The following is a 25568-nucleotide window of genomic DNA, read 5'->3' on the forward strand; positions in this document are numbered from 1 at the left end:
GAGGTATATTCTGTCTGATGTGGATACCAATGATTGCAATCATCACTTGCTTCCCCTTCTCCACATTGACCTGCAAACTGACGTGGCAGGCGCCATTGTCGTCCAAACTAGAAGATCACCAACGCTCACACACTGAAGAGGCCTGCTAGTCCCCGGCAGATATCTCATTGGTTCCTTGTGTGAGTGTTAGCTGGTCTGGCGATACTGGAGTAGCATCCACGGGTGGTCAATCAAGCTCAAGCAAGCTTTTCTGACCTGTCTTTTGTTCAATTTCATAAAAGTCTCTTAGTGAAACTCCTGTCCTCAAACCCTAGTAACGCTTGTGCAACATGGCAGCGCCTTCAGTATGGCAGGATAATATTGCCGTTCATTTTTTCCACAACTCACCATCCTAGTGGCGAAAGAAAAAAAAAACATCGACTCGAGTCGAACCATAGAAGCTGAAATGTTGATTTGAGTAAGTTAACACCGAAAAAAGTAGCAACTGCCTGCGCTCCTTCGCGTCGCGGCCCTCGTCCTCACCGGTGGAAAATCTGTACTTATAGACCGGGTGCATGTGTTCCAATCGGTGGTGTGGTGTATGGGATTTTTTCGCCTTCTTGCAATGATGATGTTTCCAGTCCTCACAAGGTAGTACAGTTTTATTTTTCTATCACCCATAGCCGAAACAGAAAAGTAAGCAAAGGTGTTGGCGAAGTAATTTCATGGCGCGCTTGAAGTCGCTCTTCCGGGTGAACATTTTCCACGGGGTTTTCTCCCTTTTGGTTGAGTGGTGAAGAAGAAAAAAACCGGGGACATGGGGAACGCAACGGAGTTCAAATACGAAAATTTGTTAATTTCGACGGTTGACGCTGCACGATATTAGCATATAATTATGCGAAATGCTGCTTAATTTTGACGAATTTATGGAACCCCCACGTGACTCCAAGACGGTGACGACGACAGCGTGTGTTCGCCGGCTACATGGCGTTCCGAAGGGTAGTGGTGGAAGGATTTCGGAGAAAATAAAAAGCTACCGACCGACCGAGGAGATGCTGTTCCATATGTGTTCCCATGTGTTTTATGGAAATAGACTCGCAGCTGTCAGGAACCGATTCAGTTGTACCGTACCGACCGAAAGCAGCTGTGCTCTGGCGAAGTGCTAATGTATGCTAAGCTCTGTTGAAATCAGGCGGTACCCAACAGTAGCTGCTGCTTTTTTGTGCTTCAGAGTAAATCTTCTGGATTAACACATGAGGAGTAGTCCTTCGCTTGATGACAGAGGATTAGGGCAGGATTTCGTCTCTTGGTGACTTTTTGTTAACATTCGTTTGTTGAGAATAAGATAGTTGATGATTTTCAACACTTTGCTTGTATCCGAGGTCAAAACGAACTCCGACCTTGGATGCGATATTTTTTGGACATCATATATTTAAGGTCCTAGAGAGGTCCGAACGTTAACTCGGATCATTATGTTGTTGTCGCATTTTTTTAACTCGTCATTATTATTTTTATGCAATTCAGTATCATAATTTACATTTTACATAACTCATTTTGGTATCATAATGGCCAATTTATCCGAACTGGCTCATTATGCAACTGAAATGAGTTGCATAATGAAAAATAGTTGCATAATGTTCATAATGCAACTCATTTGAGTTGCATTATGAATATTATGCAACTCAAATAGGTTGCATTATGAAAAAAATCATTGCATAAAATGTTGCATGGAACTCGTTACAAAACTCGATTTTTTCAGCACTCTTCGTATTTATCCAACTCGACAAGCCTCGTTGGATAAATGTACGACTTGTGCTGAAAAAGTCAACTTTTTGCAACTCGTTACATAAATAACTATTTAGCAATCCTGATCGAATTCAAAAGTGAAAGGAAGTTTCTTAAAAGTTCAGGATGAAATGTCATGCACAAGTAGAAAGGGTGCGTCCATAAAGATGCAACCGTTAGCCAATGATTACCACGTACCCGATGGTACGTGACAGCCAGGGGCCTACATCGTCGAAACCAAAATATGACGCTGAAAGCGAGCGCCCATCAGCATCGGACGGACGCCGACGACGGGAACATTCAAAACAACATGCATGCGCTTCGCTTCATCCGCCCTTCTTGTCACTTTCTTCGACGCAACGACGGGTAGCGGCTCATTTTCACACCGACTGGGGTTCAATTGAAATTTTCAAATTGTCTAAAATGTATGTTTGCTTAATATTTTTATGGGTAATAAACTATTTCAGTAAAATATGCATAGCATACATTAACATTACACAGATTTGACGGTTGTTACACTCATTAATTGAGTTATTACAGAGAAATTCATTTGAAGTCGAACGAGCGTGCGTGAGCTTGTGAGTGCGAAACAAAGTGGCATCTGCGACGACGCAGCAGCGTCGGTTCATCGGTGACGATGACAGTCGGGCTGAGCGACGACGACGGCGCCTTATTTCCATTGGCGATTGAAAACATTGTTTACAAACTTCGCCTGAAAATTTCAATTGAAATTGAAAATGTAGGGCCCTGGTGACAGCACCAAAACCCATCATACAAACAAAGGAGAAGAAGGAGCATAGCGATTGCTTCTATCAAGCGAAAGTGATCGTGCTGGATCAAATAAGGATCAATCAGGAGCCAGTGAATTTGAATACATCGGTTAGGGACCCGAACCAAACAATCTGTACAGCTATAGCTGAAGATGAAGTTAATAAATAAATAAATAAACGCTTCAGATCTTGAAAATATTGATCATGTGCGTCTACCACATATCAAACTCCAAATGTTTGTAGCCGCTACTGGGCGATCCAGCATAAAACACGTGGCTTATGCGCCACTCCTCGAAAGGAGACCACGAGCCCAATTTTAAATTGCCCGGATGAGACTCCCTAAGGGCGAGTCCATTTATTTTCCTGGAAAGGATTTATGGATCGATCCAGCTGGCTACGATCTAAAACGGCCAAACGGGAAATCCCTATTACCACAACATAACAGCACAAACACGACGACACTCAGAGACGACGGTGAGAAATCTCACCTGAACCCCTACGATCTCACTAAAAAGAAGTTCTCATCACTGGCAGAACTCTCTCTTCTCACCACCAGATCCCTCACTGAGCTGGAAGACACTCATAAGATAACCCAATCAAACTCTACGTGTGGAGGACGGGACACGAAACTACAGCAAGCCGCGCAGTGATCATATTTCTAGGATGGAAACTCATAACACATTTATTTGGGGTTTTGACGAAACTGATACGAATATATTCACTTACTACCTAGGATAACATACATTTTTATTGCTACGATCGAATTCGAATTCATGTCATTGTATGTGTTCGTTCCCTATTTACAAGCTCCTAGCTGGTGTGCGATTGCTAGCCACTCCCTCTCTATCTCCCTATTTGAACTCAGTGCTCTACTGCTCTATCCACGTGACGTCACTTAACGGAAGCTCAGCTTCAACAATGTCTGCACTCCTAGTATCCGACCTTCTTGCAGTGGTGGCTAAGACGGGCTCACGCACGCATTTTCACGGAACCGAAGACGGTGGCTCCCAAGACGCTATCGAAAGGAATTTCGATGTTCAAAAAGGGTCGATTGGCTCTAATGGCACTTCATCTCATCAGTCTTTGACTGGCAAAAAAAAATCCTCCGCGGCGCCCTCAGCGGACGCCGCACTCTGCAAATAAAAGAAATTGGTTAACTCACCGATCTATTCTGCTTACTCAACCTCAGCAGTCGATGACCTGTAAGCCGGGTCGTTGACTCACCGGCGGCTTGGTTGATTGAAGGCGCTGTCGTTGATCGGCTCGTCACCGCGTGATCGCAATGGCGGTTGACGGTAGCTATGCGATGGCGGTTTCTGGCAATTGGTTGATGCCCTGCTGGTCAGTTGGCGCACCAGCGCGTGGACTTCGTCCACCTGAAGGTCCCCGGGCCTTCTCGGACCGATTTGGTGACGGATCCGTCCGCTTCCGGCAGGTTGACGGTCGCCGGGTGTTTTCGTCCGTTGGGGAGAAGCGGTCACGTTTGGGTGCGAGAATCTGCGGATTGGAGATGAATGCCCGTACTGGCGGGACAAAGAGGTTAGCACTGGCACCAAGAGCACCAAGAGCACAATTTCTCACCTTTCCTTAGGCTTCTTATCGTTCAACAATCGCACATAGTTATCTACGCACACTTTTGGCCTACTATGGAACGAAACACAGAAATTAAACTATCTAACTATATCTAACATCACATTAAACCTACTCTAGACACACGAAAAACTAACAAGCAAACGCGGACACTTCCAACTCTTTGAGCTATCACGGACGAAATGATCGAGTCTTTGTAGCCTCAGATAAGGGAAAGTGAGTGATCTAGGACGTACCCGGAAGTACGTCATTTCCCGAAACCCTTCGTGTTCAATCGTGACTACACCGCTGTGTGGATAACTTGACCGATAGTCGTGCTGCTTTCCCTTTCCCACCTTATCCAGAAAACAAATGGCCTCGACCTCGGGAAGCGTTTGTTAACCTTCACATACCCGCACCTTGACATCTCATTTTCAAAATGCTGGCATTTCGTCAATTTTCAGCCGATTTTTTTGAAGTCGCCCTCAATCGATCATAATTTGGTGCTAGCTTATTATAATCAAGTGGCCATGCAATATCCGGAACCATTCCGGAGATATTCCGGATTGTACTGGGGTCAGGGGGGGTGCCAAAATGGCAAAAAGTGATTATTTCGTGGGTTATTGTATTTGAATCATCAATTTTTAGCGTAATTTTTGTTGCGAGCAATGAAACACAACTGCAATAACCAGATTTGTATAAGTTGACCGATCCGGACCACCGTGACAGGTTCCGCGGGGGCCTCATTGGGGCACTTTTGGTTTTCAACCAAAACATGTCATGCGACGTATCAAACTTCATGATTTCGAGAGAATGGGACAGAAAAGTTACACTGGAGTATGTATCAACTGATATGGCCGCTCCGGAACACCTGGAACAGGTTCCACGGGGGCCTCATTGGGGACACTTCTGTTTTTCAACCAAAACAAGTCGTGCGACGTATCAAACTTCCTGATTTCGAGAGAATGAGACAGAAAAGGTAGACTGAAGTATGTATCAACTGATATGGCCGATCCGGAACACCTGGAACAGGTTCCGCGGGGGCCTCATTGGGAACACTTCTGTTTTTCAACCAAAACAAGTCGTGCGACGTATCAAACTTCCTGATTTCGAGAGAATGAGACAGAAAGAGTAGACTGAAGTATGTATCAACTCATATGGCCGCTCCGGAACACCTGGAACAGGTTCTGCGGGGGCCTCAATGGGGACACTTCTGTTTTTCAACCAAAACAAGTCGTGCGACGTATCAAACTTCCAGATTTCGGGAGAATGAGACAGAAAAAGTAGACTGAAGTATGTATCAACTCATATGGCCGCTCCGGAACACCTGGAACAGGTTCCGCGGGGGCCTCATTGGGAACACTTCTGTTTTTCAACCAAAACAAGTCGTGCGACGTATCAAACTTCCTGATTTCGAGAGAATGAGACAGAAAAAGTAGACTGAAGTATGTATCAACTCATATGGCCGCTCTGGAACACCTGGAACAGGTTCCGCGGGGGCCTCATTGGGGACACTTCTGTTTTTTCATCCAAAACAAGTCGTGCGACGTATCAAACTTCCTGATTTCGAGAGAATGGGACAGAAAAGGAAGACTGAAGTATGTATCAACTGATATGGCCGATCCGGAGCACCTGGAACAGGTTCCGCGGGGGCCTCATTTGGGACACTTATGTTTTTCAGCCAAAACAAGTCGTACGACGTATCAAACTTCATGATTTCGAGAGAATGAGACAGAAAAGGTAGACTGAAGTATGTATCAACTGATATGGCTGCTCCGGAACAACTGGAGCAGGTTCCGCGGGGCCTCATTAGGGACATTTCTGGTTTTCAATCAAACCATGTCGTGCGACGTATCAAACCTCATAATTTCAAATGATTAAGCCAGAAATGATAGACTAAAGCCTGTATCACCTAATATGACCACCCGGAACATCTTGCACAGGTTTTCCGGGGCCTCATTGGAGACACTTCTTGTTTTCAATCAAAACATGTCGTGTGCCGTACCAAACTTCATGATTTAGAATGAATGAGCCAAAAATGATAGACTTAAGTCTGTGTCAACTAATATGGCCATCTCGGCATATCTAGCACAGGTTCCGCGGTGGCGTCATTGATGACACTTCTGGTTTACAATCAAAACCTGCCGTGTAACATATCAAACTTCATGATTTCGAATGAATAAGCCAGAAAGTAGACTCGACTTGGTATCGACTTGAAAGGGCGCTCTAGAAAACTTCCCATTGGTTCCTTTTAAATTTAGATTATGCAATCCACAAAACGTACACAAGCTGTATATTTTCTGAAAAATCGGCATATGTTTGAAAAAAAAAAATAAAAGGTTAGATGTTTATTTCCAAAAATACTTTTTATACTTATAAAATGAGTTGATACATACTTCAGTCTACCCTTTCTGCCTCATTCTCCCGAAATCTGGAAGTTTGATACGTCGCACGACTTGTTTGGGTTGAAAAACAGAAGTGTCCCCAATGAGGCCCCCACGGAATCTGTTCCAGGTGTTCCGGAGCGGCCATATGAGTTGATACATACTTCAGTCTACTTTTTCTGACTCATTCTCTCGGAATCTGGAAGTTTGATACGTCGCACGACTTGTTTTGGTTGAAAAAACAGTAGTGTCCCCAATGAGGGCCCCGCGGAACCTGTTCCAGGTATTCCGGAGCGGCCATATGAGTTGATACATACTTCAGTCTACTTTTTTTGTCTCATTCTCTCGAAATCTGGAAGTTTGATACGTCGCATGACTTGTTTTGGCTGAAAAACAGAAGTGTCCCCAAAGAGGCCCCCACAGAACCTGTTCCAGGTGTTCCGGAGCGGCCATATGAGTTGATACATACTTCAGTCTACCTTTTCTGTCTCATTCTCCCGAAATCATGAAGTTTGATACGTCGCACGACTTGTTTTGGTTGGAAAAACAGTAGTGTCCCCAATGAGGCCCCCGCGGAACCTGTTACAGGTGTTCCGGAGCGGCCATATGAGTTGATACATACTTCAGTTTACGTTTTCTGTCTCATTCTCTCGAAATCTGGAAGTTTGATACGTCGCACGACTTGTTTTGGTTGAAAAACAGAAGTGTCCCCAATGAGGCCCCCGCGGAACCTGTTCCAGGTGTTCCGGAGCGGCCATATCAGTTGATACATACTTCAGTGTACCTTTTCTGTCTCATTCTCATGTTTTGGTTGAAAACCAAAAGTGTCCCCAATGAGGCCCCCGCCGAACCTGTCACGGTGGTCCGGATCGGTCAACTTATACAAATCTGGTTATTGCAGTTGTGTTTCATTGCTCGCAACAAAAATTACGCTGAAAATTGATGATTCAAATACAATAACCCACGAAATAATCACTTTTTGCCATTTTGGCACCCACCCTGACCCCAGTACAATCCGGAATATCTACGGAATGGTTCCGGATATTGCATGGCCACTTGAGTATAATAAACTAGCACCAAATTATGATCGATTGGGGGCGACTTCAAAAAAATCGGCTGAAAATTGACGAAATGCCAGCATTTTGAAAATGAGATGTCAAGGTTAATGAATGCTTTTCGTTTGCCTAAGCTAAGGGATATTTACAAATTTGAATTAACTGAGACAGATTGTATTTCCTTACAATCTATCATATTTCAAATATTTACAGACTTATCTTATAAAAATATATACCGCTACACGTTGGGTAGGAACATTGCGGAGTGGCTCAGTTTCAGAGACCTCTACTGCTAACAATCGCATATCAGGTTTCCTATTCATATGGAACAGTTATGCGATCATAGGCAGTCTTCTCCTCTGCAAATTACTAGTGCCAATAACAGGGTCACTTTGGGACCTCTTGCAAAATCGATATGATAATAGCAAACGCTTGAAGACGCGCTGTTTAAGCTTCCTACTTTAGTGAAGGAGTCTTCATCAGATCTGCACACACTAGTAGAGGGCTCCGAGAAAATAGTAGAGACCGTGGACAATATCGTCCACTCCGGTGACAACAAGTATCCCTTGTTGGTCCATATTCTCTCTGAGCGATTGGATCCTGTGACGCACAGAGGGTGGAAGGAAATCTCTTCAACAAAGAAACAAAGGTACGGTGAAAGAATTGACAGGGTACCTCCAGCGTCGCATTCGTATGCAGGATTCGATTATGCCTGGAAATCGCGAACTTAGCCGCGATTGACGAAGTACAAGGCGTCGTTAGTCAAGTCCAGCTTCAAGACTGCTCTGTTTTGTCCAGGGCTAGGACTCTACGTTGTGGAAGGATCCAGGCGACGACGAAGAACACGATGTAAAAATCAAACTATATTAGCCATCGAGACAGACACGCCGCTCGATGGAGAAACGAGAAAACTTATACATTATATGGGCCGAACTATGGAATTGCGTCAAAAGAACTCAATTTTGGGAAGTTTGGCGATGCCGTGTAAGTGTCGTTTGACAGGTGTCAGACTCAGAGTGACAGTGGAGATGACATTGTGGTATCCTGATATGATTGTGTGTGTACATCGAGCAGTCAAACATCAGGATCGGTGATGAGATTGACATCCATAGTATGTTGCTCCTAGTTAAAGTGCCTTTTGATAGTATAGAATACCGTTTAAGTGAAACTAATAAGATGTAGGATACGGGATATCACATTGGCGATCCTGCCATGATATTTGCTATAGTTACTTCTTGATGAAAATTGTTGTAAAAGTACATTCAGAAAGTGAAAACAAAATTTAGAAAAGCTGGAAGTGATGGTTTGGTGTGAGTAAAGTGTGCGCCACGAAGAGTCAAGTAAGTAAGTAGCGGTGATGTGTTCACCCAACATGGTTGCCAAGAATGTTTCTTCTTATAGTAACGGTATACCTTGCGCAGAGTTTTAGCTCATTGCCAAGTGGTCCGTCTGTTGCGTCGGGTTAAGCCCATGGCCAACAGGAGTATTGCGCCGAGTATAGCTCATGGCCAATACAGAAGAAGCTGGAAAGGTAACGCTTGAGTAGAGTATTAGCTCATTGCCAAGCATTAGAATTGTTGCGTCGGGTTAAGCCCATGGCCAACAGGGTTACTGCGCCGAGTATAGCTCATGGCCAGTACAAATAAAAAGGTATCGAGCATTTGTAACTGTTGAGTCGGGTAAAGCCCAAGGCCAACAAATGTGTGTGTATTGGAGTCGAGTATAGCTCAAGACCAATACAGTAAATATTAAAAAAAAGGCTTAAGGACAGACTTGTCAGAATCCCAAGATGGCCGCCACAATGACCGACTTTGGTACCTACTCACGATTTCAAGAGCACAAATTTCTTCGTAAACAAAACCAGCGCACCCGAACTTCTCATTTTAAGCTAATTACAAGTGAGCAAGAACAGAATAATAAAATGCACTGTTGTGTGGAGCTTGCTTCTTGAGATTTGTGCGTTTTAAGTTCTGATGCACTGTTGAAGCGGGATTTCAAGACGTTTGTCCTTAAGTAAAGCCCATTGCCACGCGTTTAAGAATTGAGTAAAGGTAAGCCCATTGTTAAATTGAAGATCAATCGAATACAAAGAGAGAAAAAAACTGAACGATCCAAAGAAAATATACGAATAAAAAAAAAAGAAACACAATTATAATATGAAAATAAGAATTCCGTAAATGAAACAAGGTGTGACTTCTGGCAGCACTATCCATCTATAGAGATAAGTGACATTTCAACACACGAACACTAGCGCAAATTTTTCCTCACACAAAAGTGCACGCCGATTGAAAGGCCATTCAGATTGCATATGCAAATATTACCCAATCGAATTGGGTAAAACGGGTAAATAATGATAAAACTAACGTCCGGGGTAAGAGTGCAAATATTTTCCTCGCAGTTTCACAACTACATCTACAAAAAAGGCACGCATACATTTGAACGTGATTACCACTATGCACTCACCACCACGTGGTGGCATCAGAATGAAATGTTCATTTTCGAAGTTTGATTGTGTTTGTGTAAGCACGCAACAAAAAAAAAATGCGCTGTCGGACCGGTCGCTGGATCGTGGGGATGCCGGGGAGGAAAACACCAGAAGATTTTTGTTTTGCAGAGCCTACTCAGATTTGCTTCCATGAGCCATTTTACGAAGTGACAACAATGTTGATGATGATATTGGTTTTCACGGGTTATTGGACGCTACCTGCTGTCAAAATTCATTCATAAAATCGGCTCGTAAAATGGACTATAGTCTATTTTATGAGGCTAGTCAAACGACAGAACTCCGCGCTCTGATGTTTACGTTTTCAATCATCATCCGGTTGATGATGGTTAATGACTGCGCGCAAGTCAAGCGTAGTTTTTGAAACTGGCTAAAACAATAATTAGAAATTTTTATTTAAATTCTTTTCGGCAAGTTAACGAGCCAATCGCAACGAAAAAAATACCTGTTAAATTTATGAGATTTGTATTGCTTCTGCGACTGCTTTTGAGCCTTTTTGGCACCAATTTCTCATATCACCAATTTGTCGCACAAGTACCTTTTCAAAAATTACACGATATTCCAGCAAAACAAACGTGCGTGGAATTCTGTCAGTTGACGCCGCTGCTGCGATCAGCTGTTCTGAAACGTCTCGTAAAATGACTTTTTTTTGTACGCGTTCCACCGTTACACAGTGGTGCGAGGGAGGTCAAAACCAAAAAAAAAAAAAAGAAAATGCTTTTCACGTCAATGTGATATTGTTGTCAGCATTCCAAATATTTATTCTGTCGAAATCCAAAAATTCCGAGAGACTCAGTAAAATTTGAATTTTTGACAGCCTCTTGAACGAACCGTGGTGATTGGGCCTTCAAATAAAAACTGTATTGTTTAATCCAGGGGGATGACGAAGGGCCGGAATCATCTACCCAGCATTCGATTAAACATGGCGTCCAATGTTTTTGTTTTGATTGCTTCATTCATGGAAAAAATGCGCTGGAAACATCGACACTGCTTTGCTGCTACATATAATATCGTGCAAAGTGATAAAGAAAAACAAACAATCATCAAAAACAACAAGGTCGTTCGAAATGTGTAATTTTCGAAATAAGCACTAGCAACACACGAGCCACACACCCGAAAATCAGGAACAAGTTAGGGTAAACCGACCAGAAAGTGGGTACCAAAACGCGCCGTACCAAAAACGATGATGGGTGAAGCGGCGATGTACCGAGTTTGACAGCTGTGTCACCGGTGTCACCCCACTGGTTTAATCACAGCTAAGAAGAAGTTATCCTTCGTTATTCTTGAAAAACGACAGTTTTTGCGTCAAAATTGATCTATCACTATAGTAGGATGCGCGAGCCACCGATGCGGTTGTGTGATTTTGTAAGCCTAAAATCAGTGTTTTTGATTGACGGTGGTGGTGCTTTGCGAAAACTTGCGATAGATTTCGTGATTTTCATACGTTTTTGAGAGTTTGGCTGCTTTTTGTTCAGCAACGCACCACCGTGCGTTGGTTGAGTTGGTCACCGGGCGGTGTTGGTGGGGCGGTTGAAGAAGCGGCTGTTTCGTTTCTACCTTCTCGTCGGCATGCGTAAATATGGGTGAATGTTTTTAGGCGCATGTCGCGTTTACTCTCGCTTTGTGTTTGTCTGCGGTAGACTGTTACCAGAAAGGAGGGTGAGGCAGGCTTATCTTTGTGTGGGTGTGGGTCGGTGAGCGCGTTGCGCTGGATTTAGTTGCGACATTTTCGCACACAATGCTTCCGCATACATGAGTTCATGAGACGTGTTGGTTGGCAACTGGAAAATCAGTTTTTTTTTTTTTTTTTATTTCGATTCATTAGGGTAAGAGGAGCTGTATCGATCTATTACCGTAGATACTAATATGAAACGTATTGTCTATCCGGTTGGAATCAAGACCGACATTCAATCAAAAATTGCAATTTTATTGGTCCACAAGTGTCGCAACTGTTTCGCATCTAGTGCGCTGTGTTGCTGACAACAACGGGAAGGATGCGCACTACTTTTGACATGATTAAAAAAACGTCGCGAGTTGGGTCGCGTCGCGACTTGATTGTGCGAAGTCCGGTTTGGTGGCGGCCCGACAATAAGTACTCCTTGATGTGATAAGATTGGTCACTTGTTTGTAGTGGAATATCATTCCAATACAATATACCTGTAACGTTGACGCGGGAAGAATTCGGCTTAACTCTTTGGAGCCGGAGGGGTCAATATGACCCAGGCGATGAAACCGAAAATAAGAAACGTATTCGAGGTCAGCGAGGATGCGGCAGTAGTGGTGGTCAAAAGGTATTAGTCACTGAGCATTGAATAGTTATCTGTTAGCTATAGAAACATGAGACAATCAGAAGAAATCATCATTTCCACGAGTATCTGTTTTTACAGTTTTGGACATGACTTTTTATAACCACAAGTGGCACGAATAAGTCTCTGTCGCAAATGTTAAGTGCGCAACCAACAATGCACGTTTTAGGGATATGGACAGTTTGTGAATGCGTTTCTATCTAATTCGTTTTCAAAAGGGTAAAAAATTATAACTGTACTGAAGCCGTTTTGTTACTTTTTTTTTTAATACTTCCAACGATGTGTTATTGATGATCTAGATTTATTAGCTTTGTGATTTACTATTTGTAATCTTCGGCCAAGTTGTGAGCGTGGAAGTGCATTTCAGATATCATTTCTTCATTTCGCATCACTAAATTAAGTTAGTAGTTTCAATTCAGTAGTTTGCGTTCAAGACTAATGATTAAAAAAATATGGATCAATCCATATTACATCAATATTGTTATTTCCTAGAAAACATCGAACTCAATCAATAATATAGTAACAAACTTTTTTTTCATTTCTTTGTTGAGAGGAGGAGCAGTGTTAAGGAGCAGGTTTTAAGTTACCAAGGTTGGAGTAGAAACGAAGTAAATAATTCTTATCCTTTTCAACAGCGCGTCATCGCGTATCAGACTAGAATCCTTATATGATTAAATCGACTATTGAACCTAAACAAATTGTACTTAGAATAGACTAATAAGTAACCAAGTTAAAAAGTATGCTGCAGCTTATTCCAAACATTTCCAAACATTTTTGCAAGGGGAGGATGTGGTATCCTGATATGATTGTGTGTGTACATCGAGCAGTCAAACATCAGGATCGGTGATGAGATTGACATCCATAGTATGTTGCTCCTAGTTAAAGTGCCTTTTGATAGTATAGAATACCGTTTAAGTGAAACTAATAAGATGTAGGATACGGGATATCACAGACATGAGAAGGAGAGAGACAGAAAGCTGTCAAAAGTAGTAAGGAGTATTCCACCAAAGTTTCATCTGCGCAGTCGTTTTGATGATTGCACCCTTAGCCTTCTGATTGCTAAATAGTGTTTAACAGGCCTGAACTAAGGGCACTTGGGCCAAAATGCCACTGGGCCATCATGAGACTGGATTCAGGGCAGAATTCAATTCTTCAGACATTAGGTTATTTGTCGTTGTTTTGGTGATGATTATTTTTCCTTTTGACCACAACTGCTAATTCCCTGCCAGATCATATACTTGCGAGCGAACTTGTCCAAAAAATCGAATTAATCTTTAGGGGCACCTCCTCAAGTCTTGTAAAAATTTGGTCTCGGAAGCACTCAGAAGTCGGTCTTTACATAGCTTTCATCATACATCAGTATGCACCCAACAGGGTTTATCAGTAGGCTGTCATAAAGCTTCCGAGTACGGTTTATAGCTACGGAATTTGGATTGAAAGACCTGCTTGATTGCCTGCTAACTCGGTATGCATGTAAGCCTGCACGGTAGCGAATTCTCTGCATTGTACGTTGGGCGACACCATGCTTTCAGCTATAATCGTGATCAGACATGCCTAGATTGCTTCTAATGGACCTCAAGACCTTTCCATGAAGCTATCGATTGAAAGTCACACTTCGGCGTTTATTTTTCGGCTTCTGAGTCATCGTCGAGGTGCTTTGTACATTTAAAGCACGCGGAACACAGTGTTTCTGGACAAATTCAATGCTTTTGCAGCCTGGAAGCGGACCACGTTAAATTTCCAGAGGATTGTGTTTCAGCATGTTTTTTGTTTTTAAGGCATTCACCAAGAGTCCGATTTTTGCTGCTTCACGTTTATGCGGGTGTACAGCTCTGCCAACATTCTGGCGAAAATGTGCATGTCATCCGCAAAGCACACAAATTGACAGGATTTTGTGAAAATCGTTTCCCGGCTGTAGAGTCGGCTCGTCGCATCACACCTTCCAGAGTGATGTTGAAGAGTAGGCATGAGAGTCCATCACCTAATCCCAGTCCCCGGTAAAATTCGAATGAACTGGATCAATCTGGTAAGTTTCCCGGGAAAGCTGTTCTCGTCCACGATTTTCCATAGCTCTTTTTTTTTATATATAGAATGAGAAAATCTGCAACAGATACCCAAGAGGTGGTTCCTCGGGTGATGTGGGGATCGACCCACTAAAAACTCATTCTCTCTCTTCCTTACCTTCGCGGTACGCCCGTTAGGGATGACTTCGAGAGGGGGGGACCGTCCATGAGTACACTCTAATAGTAAGCGTTCCACCAGCTACCGCCTTAAGTTGTTCACTCTCCCCTGGAGGCTCGGGTCCTGGCTAGTACTTAGACTACCCGTTGAACTCAAGCTCCTGGATGGGGAAGGGGGGCCAACTCAACTAGCTGTTGTTCGGCTCGCCATTTACTCTGTAGTTCAAGTACGATTCGAGAAACCGTGGAAGTAACGGAGTCCCACTTGTCCGCCCCCATACACATCCTTTCAACAATGTTGTCAGGCGTGATATCTCTACCGCATACCTCCTGCATACTCGACCTTTGCTCCACGAAACGTGGACATTCAAAGAGCACATGCTCCGCGGTCTCGTCGCAGTCTGCACACTCCGGACATGCGGTGGAGCTTGCGTGTCCGAATCTGTGCAGATACCACCTAAAGCACCCATGGCCTGACAGAAATTGAGTCAAGCGAAAATTCACCTCTCCATGGGGCCTGCTCGTCCACTTGGACACGCTCGGTATGAGCCTGTGTGTCCATCTACCCTTGCTGGAGGAATCCCATTCGCTCTGCCACTTCAGCATATACGAGGTTCTGGCGATACGCCTCGCGCCTCTTATGCCGCGTCGCTCGAAGCATTCTTCATCCTCTGCCACCACTAAAGCTATGGGCATCATGCTAGCGGACACATACCGCGTCCTTTGAGACCGTGCGGTATGCGCTCACCACCCTAAGGCACATCAGCTTACGCTTACTCGAGACTATTGCCGAGCTGTTTGACATTATCTTTGACAATGCCATTATCGCCATGCTTGCCCTTTTGCAGGCATATTCTACGTGGCTTCCGAATTTCAGCTTATCGTCGATCATGACCCCCAATTGCTTCAGTGAGCGCTTAGAGTTGATCATGCATCCACCTGTGGTGACCACTGCCTGCTGTTCAGACTTGCGATTGTTTACCACCACCACCTCCGTTTTGTGGTGCGCGAGTGCCAAATGTCTCGACCTCATCCAATCCTCCACTACGCCAATTGCGTGAGTTGCTGTCAGTTCCACTTCCTCTATCGACTCGCCGTATACCACGAGGGTAATATCATCGGCGAAGCCGACCAATACGCCATCATACGCCGCGTTCCATAGTACCGGGTCCAAGATGGACCTCTGCGGTACCCCTGCGGTGATTTTGAAGCTCCTCTCGCCTTCCTCGGTGTCATAAATTAGCACTCTATTCTGGAAGTAGCTCTCCAATATCCGGCATAGGCTAACCGGGACTCCTAGGTGGTGTATTGCGCACTCAATGGCGGTCCAGCTGATGCTGTTGAACGCATTCTTAACGTCCAGCGTGACGACCGCGCAATAGCGGATTCCTGTTCGCTTCTTTTGGAGCGCTATTTCGGCCGTTTTGGTTACAGCCCTAATAGCGTCCACCGTCGATCGACCCTTCCGTAAGCCGAATCCATAGCTCTGTGCGGTCGATACTGTCGTATGCCGCCTTGAAGTCGATGAACAGGTGGTGTGTTTTGAGACCTGGCATTCACGGCATTTCTGGAGGATTTGCCGTACGGTGAAGATCTGGTCCGTCATCGACCGGCCAACGATGAAACCGGCGTGGTAACTTCCCACGAACTCATTTACTTTAGGTGGAATACGACGGAAGATAATCTGGGATAGCACTTTGTAGGCGGCATTCAAAATGGTGATCGTTCGAAAGTTCTCACACACTAACTTGTCACTTTTCTTGTGAATGGGACAGATTATCCCTTCCTTCCCCTTCGCTTCCCTTCCTCTGGTAGCTGATCGCTTTCCCAGTTCTTGACTAGTAACCGGTGCAGACAGGTAGCCAACTTTTCCGGGCCCATCTTAATGAGTTCTGCTGCGATACCGTCCTTACAAGCCGCTTTGTTGTTTTTGAGCTGGTGGATGGCATCCTTAACTTCCCTCAGCGTGAGAGTTGGTTCGTTCCCTCCTCTGCTGCACCAGCATAGTCATTTCCTCCGCTGCCTTGATCCTCCGTGCCAATATTCTCTTCGCCAGTCAGGTGATCCTCGAAGTGCTGCTTCCACCTTTCGATCACCTCACGTTTGTCCGTCAGGAGGCTCCAGTATTTATCTCTGCAGATATTGGCTTGCGGCACGAAGCCTTTGCGGGATGCGTTGAGCTTCTGGTAGAACTTACTTGTTTCTTGTGAACGGCGCAGCAGTTTCATTTCCTCACACTCCGTTTCTTCCAGGCGGCGCTTTTTCTCCCCCTTTTTCTGCTGCTTCCGCTTCTGTTTGTATCGCTCCACATTCGGTCGGGTTCCATGCTGCAGCATTACCGCCCGCGCTGCATCCTTCTCCTCCAGAACCGCTCTGCACTCCTCGTCGAACCAATCGTTTCGTCGACTCCGTTCTACGTACCCGATAGTGCTCACGGCTGCGTCGTTGATGGCTGCTTTGACTGTACCCCAGCAGTAGTCTAGAAGGACCACATCGAGCACACCCTCGTCCGGCAACGCTGCCTAGAGATTTTGCGCGTATGCGGTGGCGACATCCGGTTGCTTCAGTCGCTCTAGATCGTACCGGGGCGGCCACCGGTACTGTACATTGTTAATAACGGAAAGTTTTGGGCGCAGTTTAATCAACGCCAGGTAGTGATCAGAGTCGATATTGGCGCCCAGTGAATCAAAATTCAACCATCGCGCAACAATAACGACAATGTCGCAACCTGAATTTGTTGCAACATTCTACCCAATGCGACATAGGTTTGTCCCAACTTGAAAAAAATGGGATAAAGATCAAGCAGCACGAATTAAGAGATTTTTAAGCCTTGCATTGTGATTTTCGAGCGTTAATTTCGAGTCAGTAAACACTGCAACGCTGCTGAAGATGTATCATCAAAAAGTTTCGAATTTGGATTGGTAATAATTGATTATTTACGAGTTGAAAAGTACGCAACAAATTCAGCTTCCGTTTTGTCTACAACAAAAATTTTCTGGATCATGTCATTATCAGTTACCAGTTGGGACAAAGAGTAATCGCTGTGCCTTCTTTGTTGCTTATTTTGTGCCTCTTTTGTCTGACAATTCTCTTCACTGTTGGCGCCACGATAGGTCCTGGTGTCGCTAATGTCGGAGAAGTGTCGTCCATCAATCAGAACGTGGTCGATTTGAGATTCCGTCTGCTGTGGTGTTCTCCAAGTGTAATGATACGGGGGGCTGTGCTGAAAAAAGGTGCTATGAATGGCCATGTTTTTGGAGGCGGCGAAATCTATCAGTTGTTGGCCGTTTTCGTTCATCAGCTGATGGGCGCTGCACTTTCCAATCGTCGGTCTGAATTTCTTCTTCCTGAGCGCTTAAATCTTCTACCGTCAAGGCACCATTCACCGTGGATTTAAGAGGATTCGGGGCAAATAAGGGTTGTCATTTGACACCAGTCTTATAAACATTGTTGATGCCGCTTTTAATTGCCTTCATTATAGGTTAAAATTAAAGCAATATCCACAGAAGTAGAAAAATTTTCACAAAATTTGGTGATATAGTACTGTTGGGTACGCTACATCGAAGCCCGTCGAACTCCATATTCCCCATTGTACCCAGTGCTGATTTGCCACACCCGGTACATACTGGGAGGACCGTTAACTAGACTAGGAATGCACACTACTACAAAGAATCAAAAACGACAATAGAAAAATGAAACCACATTCGTTCGGCAATGAATTTTTGGATTGTGAAATCAATTATTGAAATTAAGTGATGTTGATCCCCTGAATTCGAATACTGAACATAGAATTCCGCATGATAAATTGCTAGTTCAAAGTTATATTATGTAAGGTAGCTGGTGACTTATGAAACAGTGTAGAATTATCCGACTAACTGAATACCCATTGTTACAGCCAGCTAATGAAAGCGTCCCATGAAGAAGTCCAAATTTGATTAGATTTGTTTTTGGTGCCAAACGAATGGTATAATTATGAATGAGTAGAGTTTCGTTGATTAATTTGTCATTCATTAATCCATAGCCTCACATCTGTAAGTTAAACTCTCCCAAAAGTAATTCGATCGAGTCGTGCTCTCCATAAACGGCGATCTACAAGCTAGGGTAACAGACCTTATTCCCATTTCAAACCATAAATAAACTTAGCATTGAAGTTTTTAGGCCGATTCTTCGATAACTTGCGTGCATAGTGGATGATATACCAGTATAGCTAAATAATTACTGTTGAGTGGTAGCGTACACTAAAGTAAGATACTATTAATTCAAAATTTAAACAAACTCTAATACTGTTATATTCACCAGGAATTTTGTAACTTTTTCCACCAATAAATTTTACGAAATCAACCAAACCCTACCGCCCAACATCTTACAAAATTCTTTACGGCATGTCGAGAAAGGCCTCTCCGACTGGATCTGGATTAAGCTCCGCCGTAGGAGCAGCAAATCGCCTATTCTCAGCTGGCGCCAATCGTAGCGCACCTGAGGGCCACGGGATTCCTTTATCCAACGACGCTGTGGCCACCGAATTCAGCAACCTGGCCATCGTGAACAACGCAGAACGCGGAGCGAATGAGCCGGCACGGTCGGTGGCGAGTGCACAGGGCAACGCAGCAGTGGTAATAGGAGTGTCTACCCCCCCTCCTCCCCAGGTAACAGATGATGATGATAACCATAGTACGAAGGGCCAACAGTTAGGGACCAAGCGCAAGGAAGGAGCTAGTTCTACTATTATGAATAATCCAGTCCGGTCGGTAAATACGGTTACATCCAGAAAACCCGTCGCGCGCGAAAATCCTAATCTTCGCGTACGAATAACACGGTTCAGTCACTGTGAAATGTGTAACGAACGAGATACTAGCAGCATGGTGCAGTGCGATACTTGTGATTTGTGGTATCACTTCTCATGTGTGGAAGTAACTGGTGGAGTTGCGGATCGAAGTTGGGTCTGCCCAGCGTGTGGTATTCCAGAGATCGAGCAGCGAAATACCGATCTACTGAAAACCGTTCTTGTAGACCCACCTCTAAGGCCGGAGAACTCGCGGAAGTCTACTGGCAAGGCAAGCAGCAATCGCAGCAATCAACGAAAAGTCGCCCTGCGGTTACAGATGCTGGAGGAGCAGAAGCAGTTGGAGCAACGATTTTTGGAAGAAAAATACCGCATACTAGATGAAGAGGAGTGTGACGACGAAACTGTGGTTAGCGAAGACGACGTAAGATCGATGGAAATGTCCAAGGTCCAAGGATGGCTAATAGACACCAGCAAATGTGGTGAGGATTCCGGTTTGGTAGACGGAGACGGGCCCGAACTACAAGCTCAACGACTTGGTCTGAGCCAACGACCTGCATATACAGGAATCATCGAACCACGTTCGACGCTACAAGAGTTCAACCCCAATCAGCGATCGACGCCTCGTCACCAGAGTTTAGGAGTGGAGAGGACTAGAAACAACTATGTACCCCGAGAATCGGTTCCCGTATCGCAAAGCATGTTTCACCAATCCTCGGCGCAAGTAGCGGAAACAACGTTCCGTCATCCATCATCGAACGTGGAGTTCCTTAACCGGTACCGGCAACCGGGTACAGCAGTCCAGTTTCGGCAACCCCTTGATAACCAGTCTACACACCAGCATGCAGGTTCAGTTCCTGCACTTCAATACACGCGACGAGGACACCCATCGGCCCCAATGGATCAGTTCCAGCCAGCTACTGGTGGGAATCGAATGCGTCAATTGGATCCAGCACACCGTCTTCCTAGGCACCCGGAATCCAATCTTCAAGACGTCGAAGACAACGTTTGCATACTCAACCGAAGCCAATTGGCAGCCCGCCAAGCCGTATCCAAAGAATTACCGGAGTTCTATGGAAATCCAGAGGATTGGCCGTTATTTTTCTCCATGTATAACTCATCTACGCAGATGTGTGGGTTTTCTAATGAGGAAAATATGCTTAGACTCCGAAAATGCCTAAGGGGAAAAGCTCTAGAAGCAGTGCGATGCCGACTGCTGCATCCTTCCAACGTAAACAGCGTAATTTCCACCTTGAAGATGTTATATGGGAGACCGGAAGCCATCGTGCAATCGGCAATCCGGAAAGTCCGATCATTGCCGTCACCGCAAGTCGAGCGGCTCGATACAGTGGTAAACTTCGCACTAACAGTCGAGAATTTGGTTGCCACAATTGAAGCATGCGGAATCGAGGATTTCGTATATAACGCTTCCTTGAAATTTGAACTAATCGATCGTCTGCCTCCTGGACTGAAGCTGGATTGGGCGAAGCATTCCAGAAATATCTCATCACCCAATCTTTTGGATTTCAGCGGATGGCTGTATTCGATTGCCGAGGATGCTAGTGCAGTAATGCAGACTTCAGTTGGCGGAAGCAGAGGCCGAGGGCCGAAAGATGGATTTGTGAATATTCACGCTGAAACTGAACTTGACCACTCAGGGGAAACACGAAGCGAATCCACGATGCAAGGATCATCTTCAGCACAGGATTGCTTCGTATGCAAAGGAAGTTGCCCATCAGTCGCCAAATGCAAACGATTTGGAGAGTTGAGCCTGGATGCAAAGTGGGCTGTTGTTCGAGACGTAAAACTGTGCCGTAAATGCTTACGAAGACACAATGGATCTTGTAGGCAACAAAAACCTTGCGGAGTCAAAGGCTGTACGTTTTTGCATCATCCGTTACTGCATAATAAGTTGCAGGATACAGAAAAGGAGCTATCCGACCAAGCACCGCCGAGTACCACCGGAAGCTGCAACGTTCATCAGGTTCAAACCAGTGAAGTTTTATTCCGTATTGTTCCGGTGCTGCTGCATGGTCCATCGAAAGCTATTCAGACATACGCGTTCATTGACGACGGCTCGGAACTAACGCTACTGGAGGATAGTTTAGCAGAGGAACTTGGAGTGAAAGGACCTCGCACATCGTTGTGCTTAAAGTGGACGGGAGGAACCAAGAGAGTGGAAGCTGAATCGCAAATAGTTGATGTAGGAATATCATCGACCGGGAAATCGGAGCAGCCATATATGATGACCAAAGTCCACACGATACAAAATCTACAATTGCGACCGCAGACATTAGTGCTCGCCGAATTGCAGCAATGGTTCAAGCACCTGAAAGGATTATCGGTCGAATCGTACACGAATGTGTGCCCCCGCATCCTGATAGGCCTGGACAATGCTTCACTGGGACATGCAATGAAAGGACGAGAAGGAAAGCCCTGCGAACCGATAGCGGTCAAAACTCGATTAGGATGGATCGTCTACGGGAGCTGTTCGCGAACCCAGCAAGATTTTAGCTACGTGAACGTACATGCTATTGAAGTATGCGAATGCAACAGAGTCTCGGACGACGATCTCCATACTACCATGAAGGAATACTTCGCTTTGGATAGCCTCGGTATCGCGAAACCTAACAAGATCCTACGGTCTACGGAGGACGAGAGAGCAATGGAGATTCTGGAAACGCACTCTAGCCGAAAGGAAGGCCGGTATGAATCGGGGTTGCTCTGGAAGTACGACGACGTCCGCCTTCCAAACAGCACAGGAATGGCGTTCAGAAGATGGCAATGTTTGGATCGAAGAATGAAACGCGATAAAACGTTTTCCGAAACAATCCAGTCAAAGATGGCAGATTATGTAGCTAAGGGATATGTGCGCAAGTTAACGGACGCCGAATTGAACACAAGGAAGTCTTCAGAGTGGTATTTGCCTGTATTCCCGGTGACGAATCCCAATAAACCGGGAAAGTTAAGACTGGTGTGGGATGCAGCTGCCGCTGCGTATGGCGTTTCTCTCAACTCGCTGTTACTCAAGGGTCCGGACCTTTTGACGTCGCTCCTCACCGTTCTCGTGCAGTTTCGACAATTCCGAATTGCTGTTTGCGGGGACATTCGGGAGATGTATTTGCAGATTCTATTGAAACAGGATGTTCGATTGTGCTTTTTCTGGAAAGACAGCGAAGACGACGAAAACCCTAGTGTGTACACGATGTTGGTGTTGCCATTTGGAGTGTCATGTGCCCCAACCATTGCGCAGTATGTGAAAAACACAAACGCTCAGCGGTTCTCCAAGGAGCATCCTGCGGCGGTCCATGCTATCGTCGACCAACATTACGTCGACGATATGCTTATGAGTACTGAAACGGAACAAGAAGCAATTGACCTGGCGAGAAACGTAAAGAAGATCCATGCTGAAGCCGGCTTCGAGATGAGAAACTGGATCTCTAATTGTCCGCAAGTTTTGAAAGCGCTAGAAGAGCCACAAACGAAGGAGAAAAGCCTTAACCTGGAAGATGGTGTGGTAACCGAAAAAGTATTGGGAATGTGGTGGAATACGACCACCGATTGTTTCTTCTTCAAGATTTCACCACGGTATGACCCGGAACTGATGTCTGGACAACGGAGGCCCACGAAACGCGAAGTTTTACGAACCTTGATGATGATCTTTGACCCTTTAGGGCTTATCGGCCATTTCTTGATGTACCTGAAAGGAGTACTGCAAGAAATCTGGCGTACTTCTGTCGGGTGGGATGAGGTAATCGAAGAAAAGCAGTTCGGAATGTGGATGGAGTGGTTAAACGTTCTTCCAGAGGTGGCGAAGGTAGAAATACCGCGATGCTTCAGGGCCACTACATCGATCGAAAGCTCAAACGAAGTACAGTTGCACGTTTTTGTTGACGCTAGCGAGAAGGGGTTTGCAGCAGTGGCTTATCTTCGATTCCAGGAGAGAAAAACAATTGAAACATCGTTAGTGGGATCGAAAACTCGTGTTGCACCGATCAAGTTCCTATCGATTCCACGCTCAGAGCTTCAGGCCAGCGTCATCGGAGTAAGATTAGCGAACAGTATACAACAATCTCTCACTATCAAGGTGAACCGGCGTTTCTTTTGGACTGATTCAACGGACGTTATCAGTTGGCTTCAATCTGACCATCGGCGATACAGCCAATTCGTCGCGTTTCGTGTAAGCGAAATATTGGAAACATCTGATGTTAGAGAATGGCAATGGATACAGACGAAACAAAACGTCGCAGATGAAGGAACCAAGTGGAAACGAGTTCCAGACATGAGCGGATCCAGCCGGTGGTTGAACGGGCCGGATTTTTTGGGCAAACCGGAAGCAGAATGGCCCATCAAGCATCAAACCTCTGGAGCAACTGTAGAAGAATTACGTCCTCATCTGCTTGTGCATCTTGTGTCATCTGAAGCAATCATCGATCCCCATAGATTCTCCAAATGGACCGAACTGCTACGCCGTATGGCCTACGTGTTCCGTTTTGTCAAAAATACAAGGATTTCCGAACAGGAGAGGAGCTTTGGGCCTTTGACGTCATCGGAGCTGGCTGAAGCTGAAAACTATTTCTATCGACTTGCTCAACGGAGTGTTTTCGCCGATGAAGTCGCAGTTTTGTTAGACAGGAAAATGTCGGAAAACTCCAAGCTTGTCATTCCAAAGAGCAGCTCAATACACAACCTTTGTCCGTTCCTCGATAAAGATGATGTACTACGCGTACGTGGTAGAACCGGAGAGTGTCGGTTCATCAATCAGGAGACTGTCAACCCCATTATCCTTCCGAAGGCTCATCACGTCACTTGTCTAGTTGTGTCTCATTATCACAGGAAATTCCACCACCAAAACCATAATGTCATCATCAACGAATTGCGACTAAAATTTAGTATTCCCCAACTGAAGGCTACATATAACAGGATCCGCCGAGACTGCCAGCAGTGCAAGAACGAATCTGCGCGGCCGCAACCGCCGGCCATGGGGGATTTACCCTTACCTCGATTAGCTGCATACGCTCGTCCTTTCACGTACATGGGAGTGGACTACTTCGGTCCCTATATGATCATTCTGGGACGTCGTTTAGAAAAGCGGTGGGTACTTCTGGCTACCTGCCTGACCACCCGAGCCGTTCACTTGCAAATAGTCCACTCTATGACCACCGATTCATGTATAATGGCCCTCAGGAACGTCATGGCCAGAAGAGGTGTTCCGGCGGTTATTTATAGTGATCACGGGACAAATTTTCAAGGCGCTAGCAAAGAATTAGAGGAAGCTATGGCGAACCTGGACCGTGCGCGGTTCGAAACCGAGTTTACAACTTCTCATACGTCCTGGAAATTCATCCCACCGGCTTCGCCGCATATGGGCGGCGCATGGGAGCGCCTCGTGCGTATTGTGAAGCAGAACCTTGCTAAACTAAAACCGAGCAGGACGATGTCACATGAAGTCCTGGAAAACATGTTGACGGAGGTCGAGAATGTGGTCAATTCGCGCCCTATGACCAATCTACCGTTGGATGACGACCAGTCGCCAGTATTAACCCCAAACCATTTCTTACTGGGTTCCAGCAATGGACTGCGATCGTGGGTACCTTTCAGCGACAGTTCGGAATTGTTGAAAAATTCTTGGAAAGTTTCACAGAGCCTGGCCAACCAGTTTTGGAGGCAATGGCTACGAGATTACTTGCCGTATATTACCCGACGCACGAAATGGTTCACAGATGTAGAACCGATTAGAGTAAACGATCTGGTTGTCATCGTAGACCCAAAACTTCCTCGGAACACCTGGCCGAAAGGCCGCGTTATTGGCGTCAAACAAGGACCAGATAACCAAGTAAGGAGTGCCACCGTACAGACTTCCACTGGAATTTATGAAAGGCCTGCAGTCAAACTCGCCGTGCTTGACGTAGGCGTTCGAAGTAATGCTGAGCAGGTTGATCGCATTGGAGGGGGAGTGTTGGGTACGCTACATCGAAGCCCGTCGAACTCCATATTCCCCATTGTACCCAGTGCTGATTTGCCACACCCGGTACATACTGGGAGGACCGTTAACTAGACTAGGAATGCACACTACTACAAAGAATCAAAAACGACAATAGAAAAATGAAACCACATTCGTTCGGCAATGAATTTTTGGATTGTGAAATCAATTATTGAAATTAAGTGATGTTGATCCCCTGAATTCGAATACTGAACATAGAATTCCGCATGATAAATTGCTAGTTCAAAGTTATATTATGTAAGGTAGCTGG

The 25568-nt window shown here is 45.2% G+C and overlaps 1 protein-coding gene across 1 annotated transcript; it reads left to right on the plus strand.

Moving 5' to 3' along the window:
• The first annotated feature begins 18071 nt into the window (after positions 1-18071).
• Positions 18072-24543, plus strand: LOC134289465 (uncharacterized). The gene is made up of 4 exons (XM_062855313.1): positions 18072-18359; positions 18427-18774; positions 18831-24408; positions 24462-24543. Exons 3-4 carry the CDS (start codon positions 18914-18916, stop codon positions 24541-24543), a joined length of 5577 nt encoding a protein of 1858 aa, XP_062711297.1. The 5' UTR covers positions 18072-18359; positions 18427-18774; positions 18831-18913.
• Positions 24544-25568: the final 1025 nt, after the last annotated feature.

The sequence above is a fragment of the Aedes albopictus genome, chromosome 1 (genome assembly GCF_035046485.1).
Source record: "Aedes albopictus strain Foshan chromosome 1, AalbF5, whole genome shotgun sequence".
Classification (NCBI taxonomy): domain Eukaryota; kingdom Metazoa; phylum Arthropoda; class Insecta; order Diptera; family Culicidae; genus Aedes; species Aedes albopictus.

Coding starts and splice junctions, on each gene's coding strand:
- LOC134289465 (XM_062855313.1), top strand. CDS start 18,914: ATGTCGAGAAAGGCCTCTCCGACTGGATCTGGATTAAGCTCCGCCGTA. Junction 24,409..24,461: donor GGACGTCGTTTAGAAAAGCG/GTGGGTACTTCT, acceptor ACTTGCAAATAG/TCCACTCTATGACCACCGAT.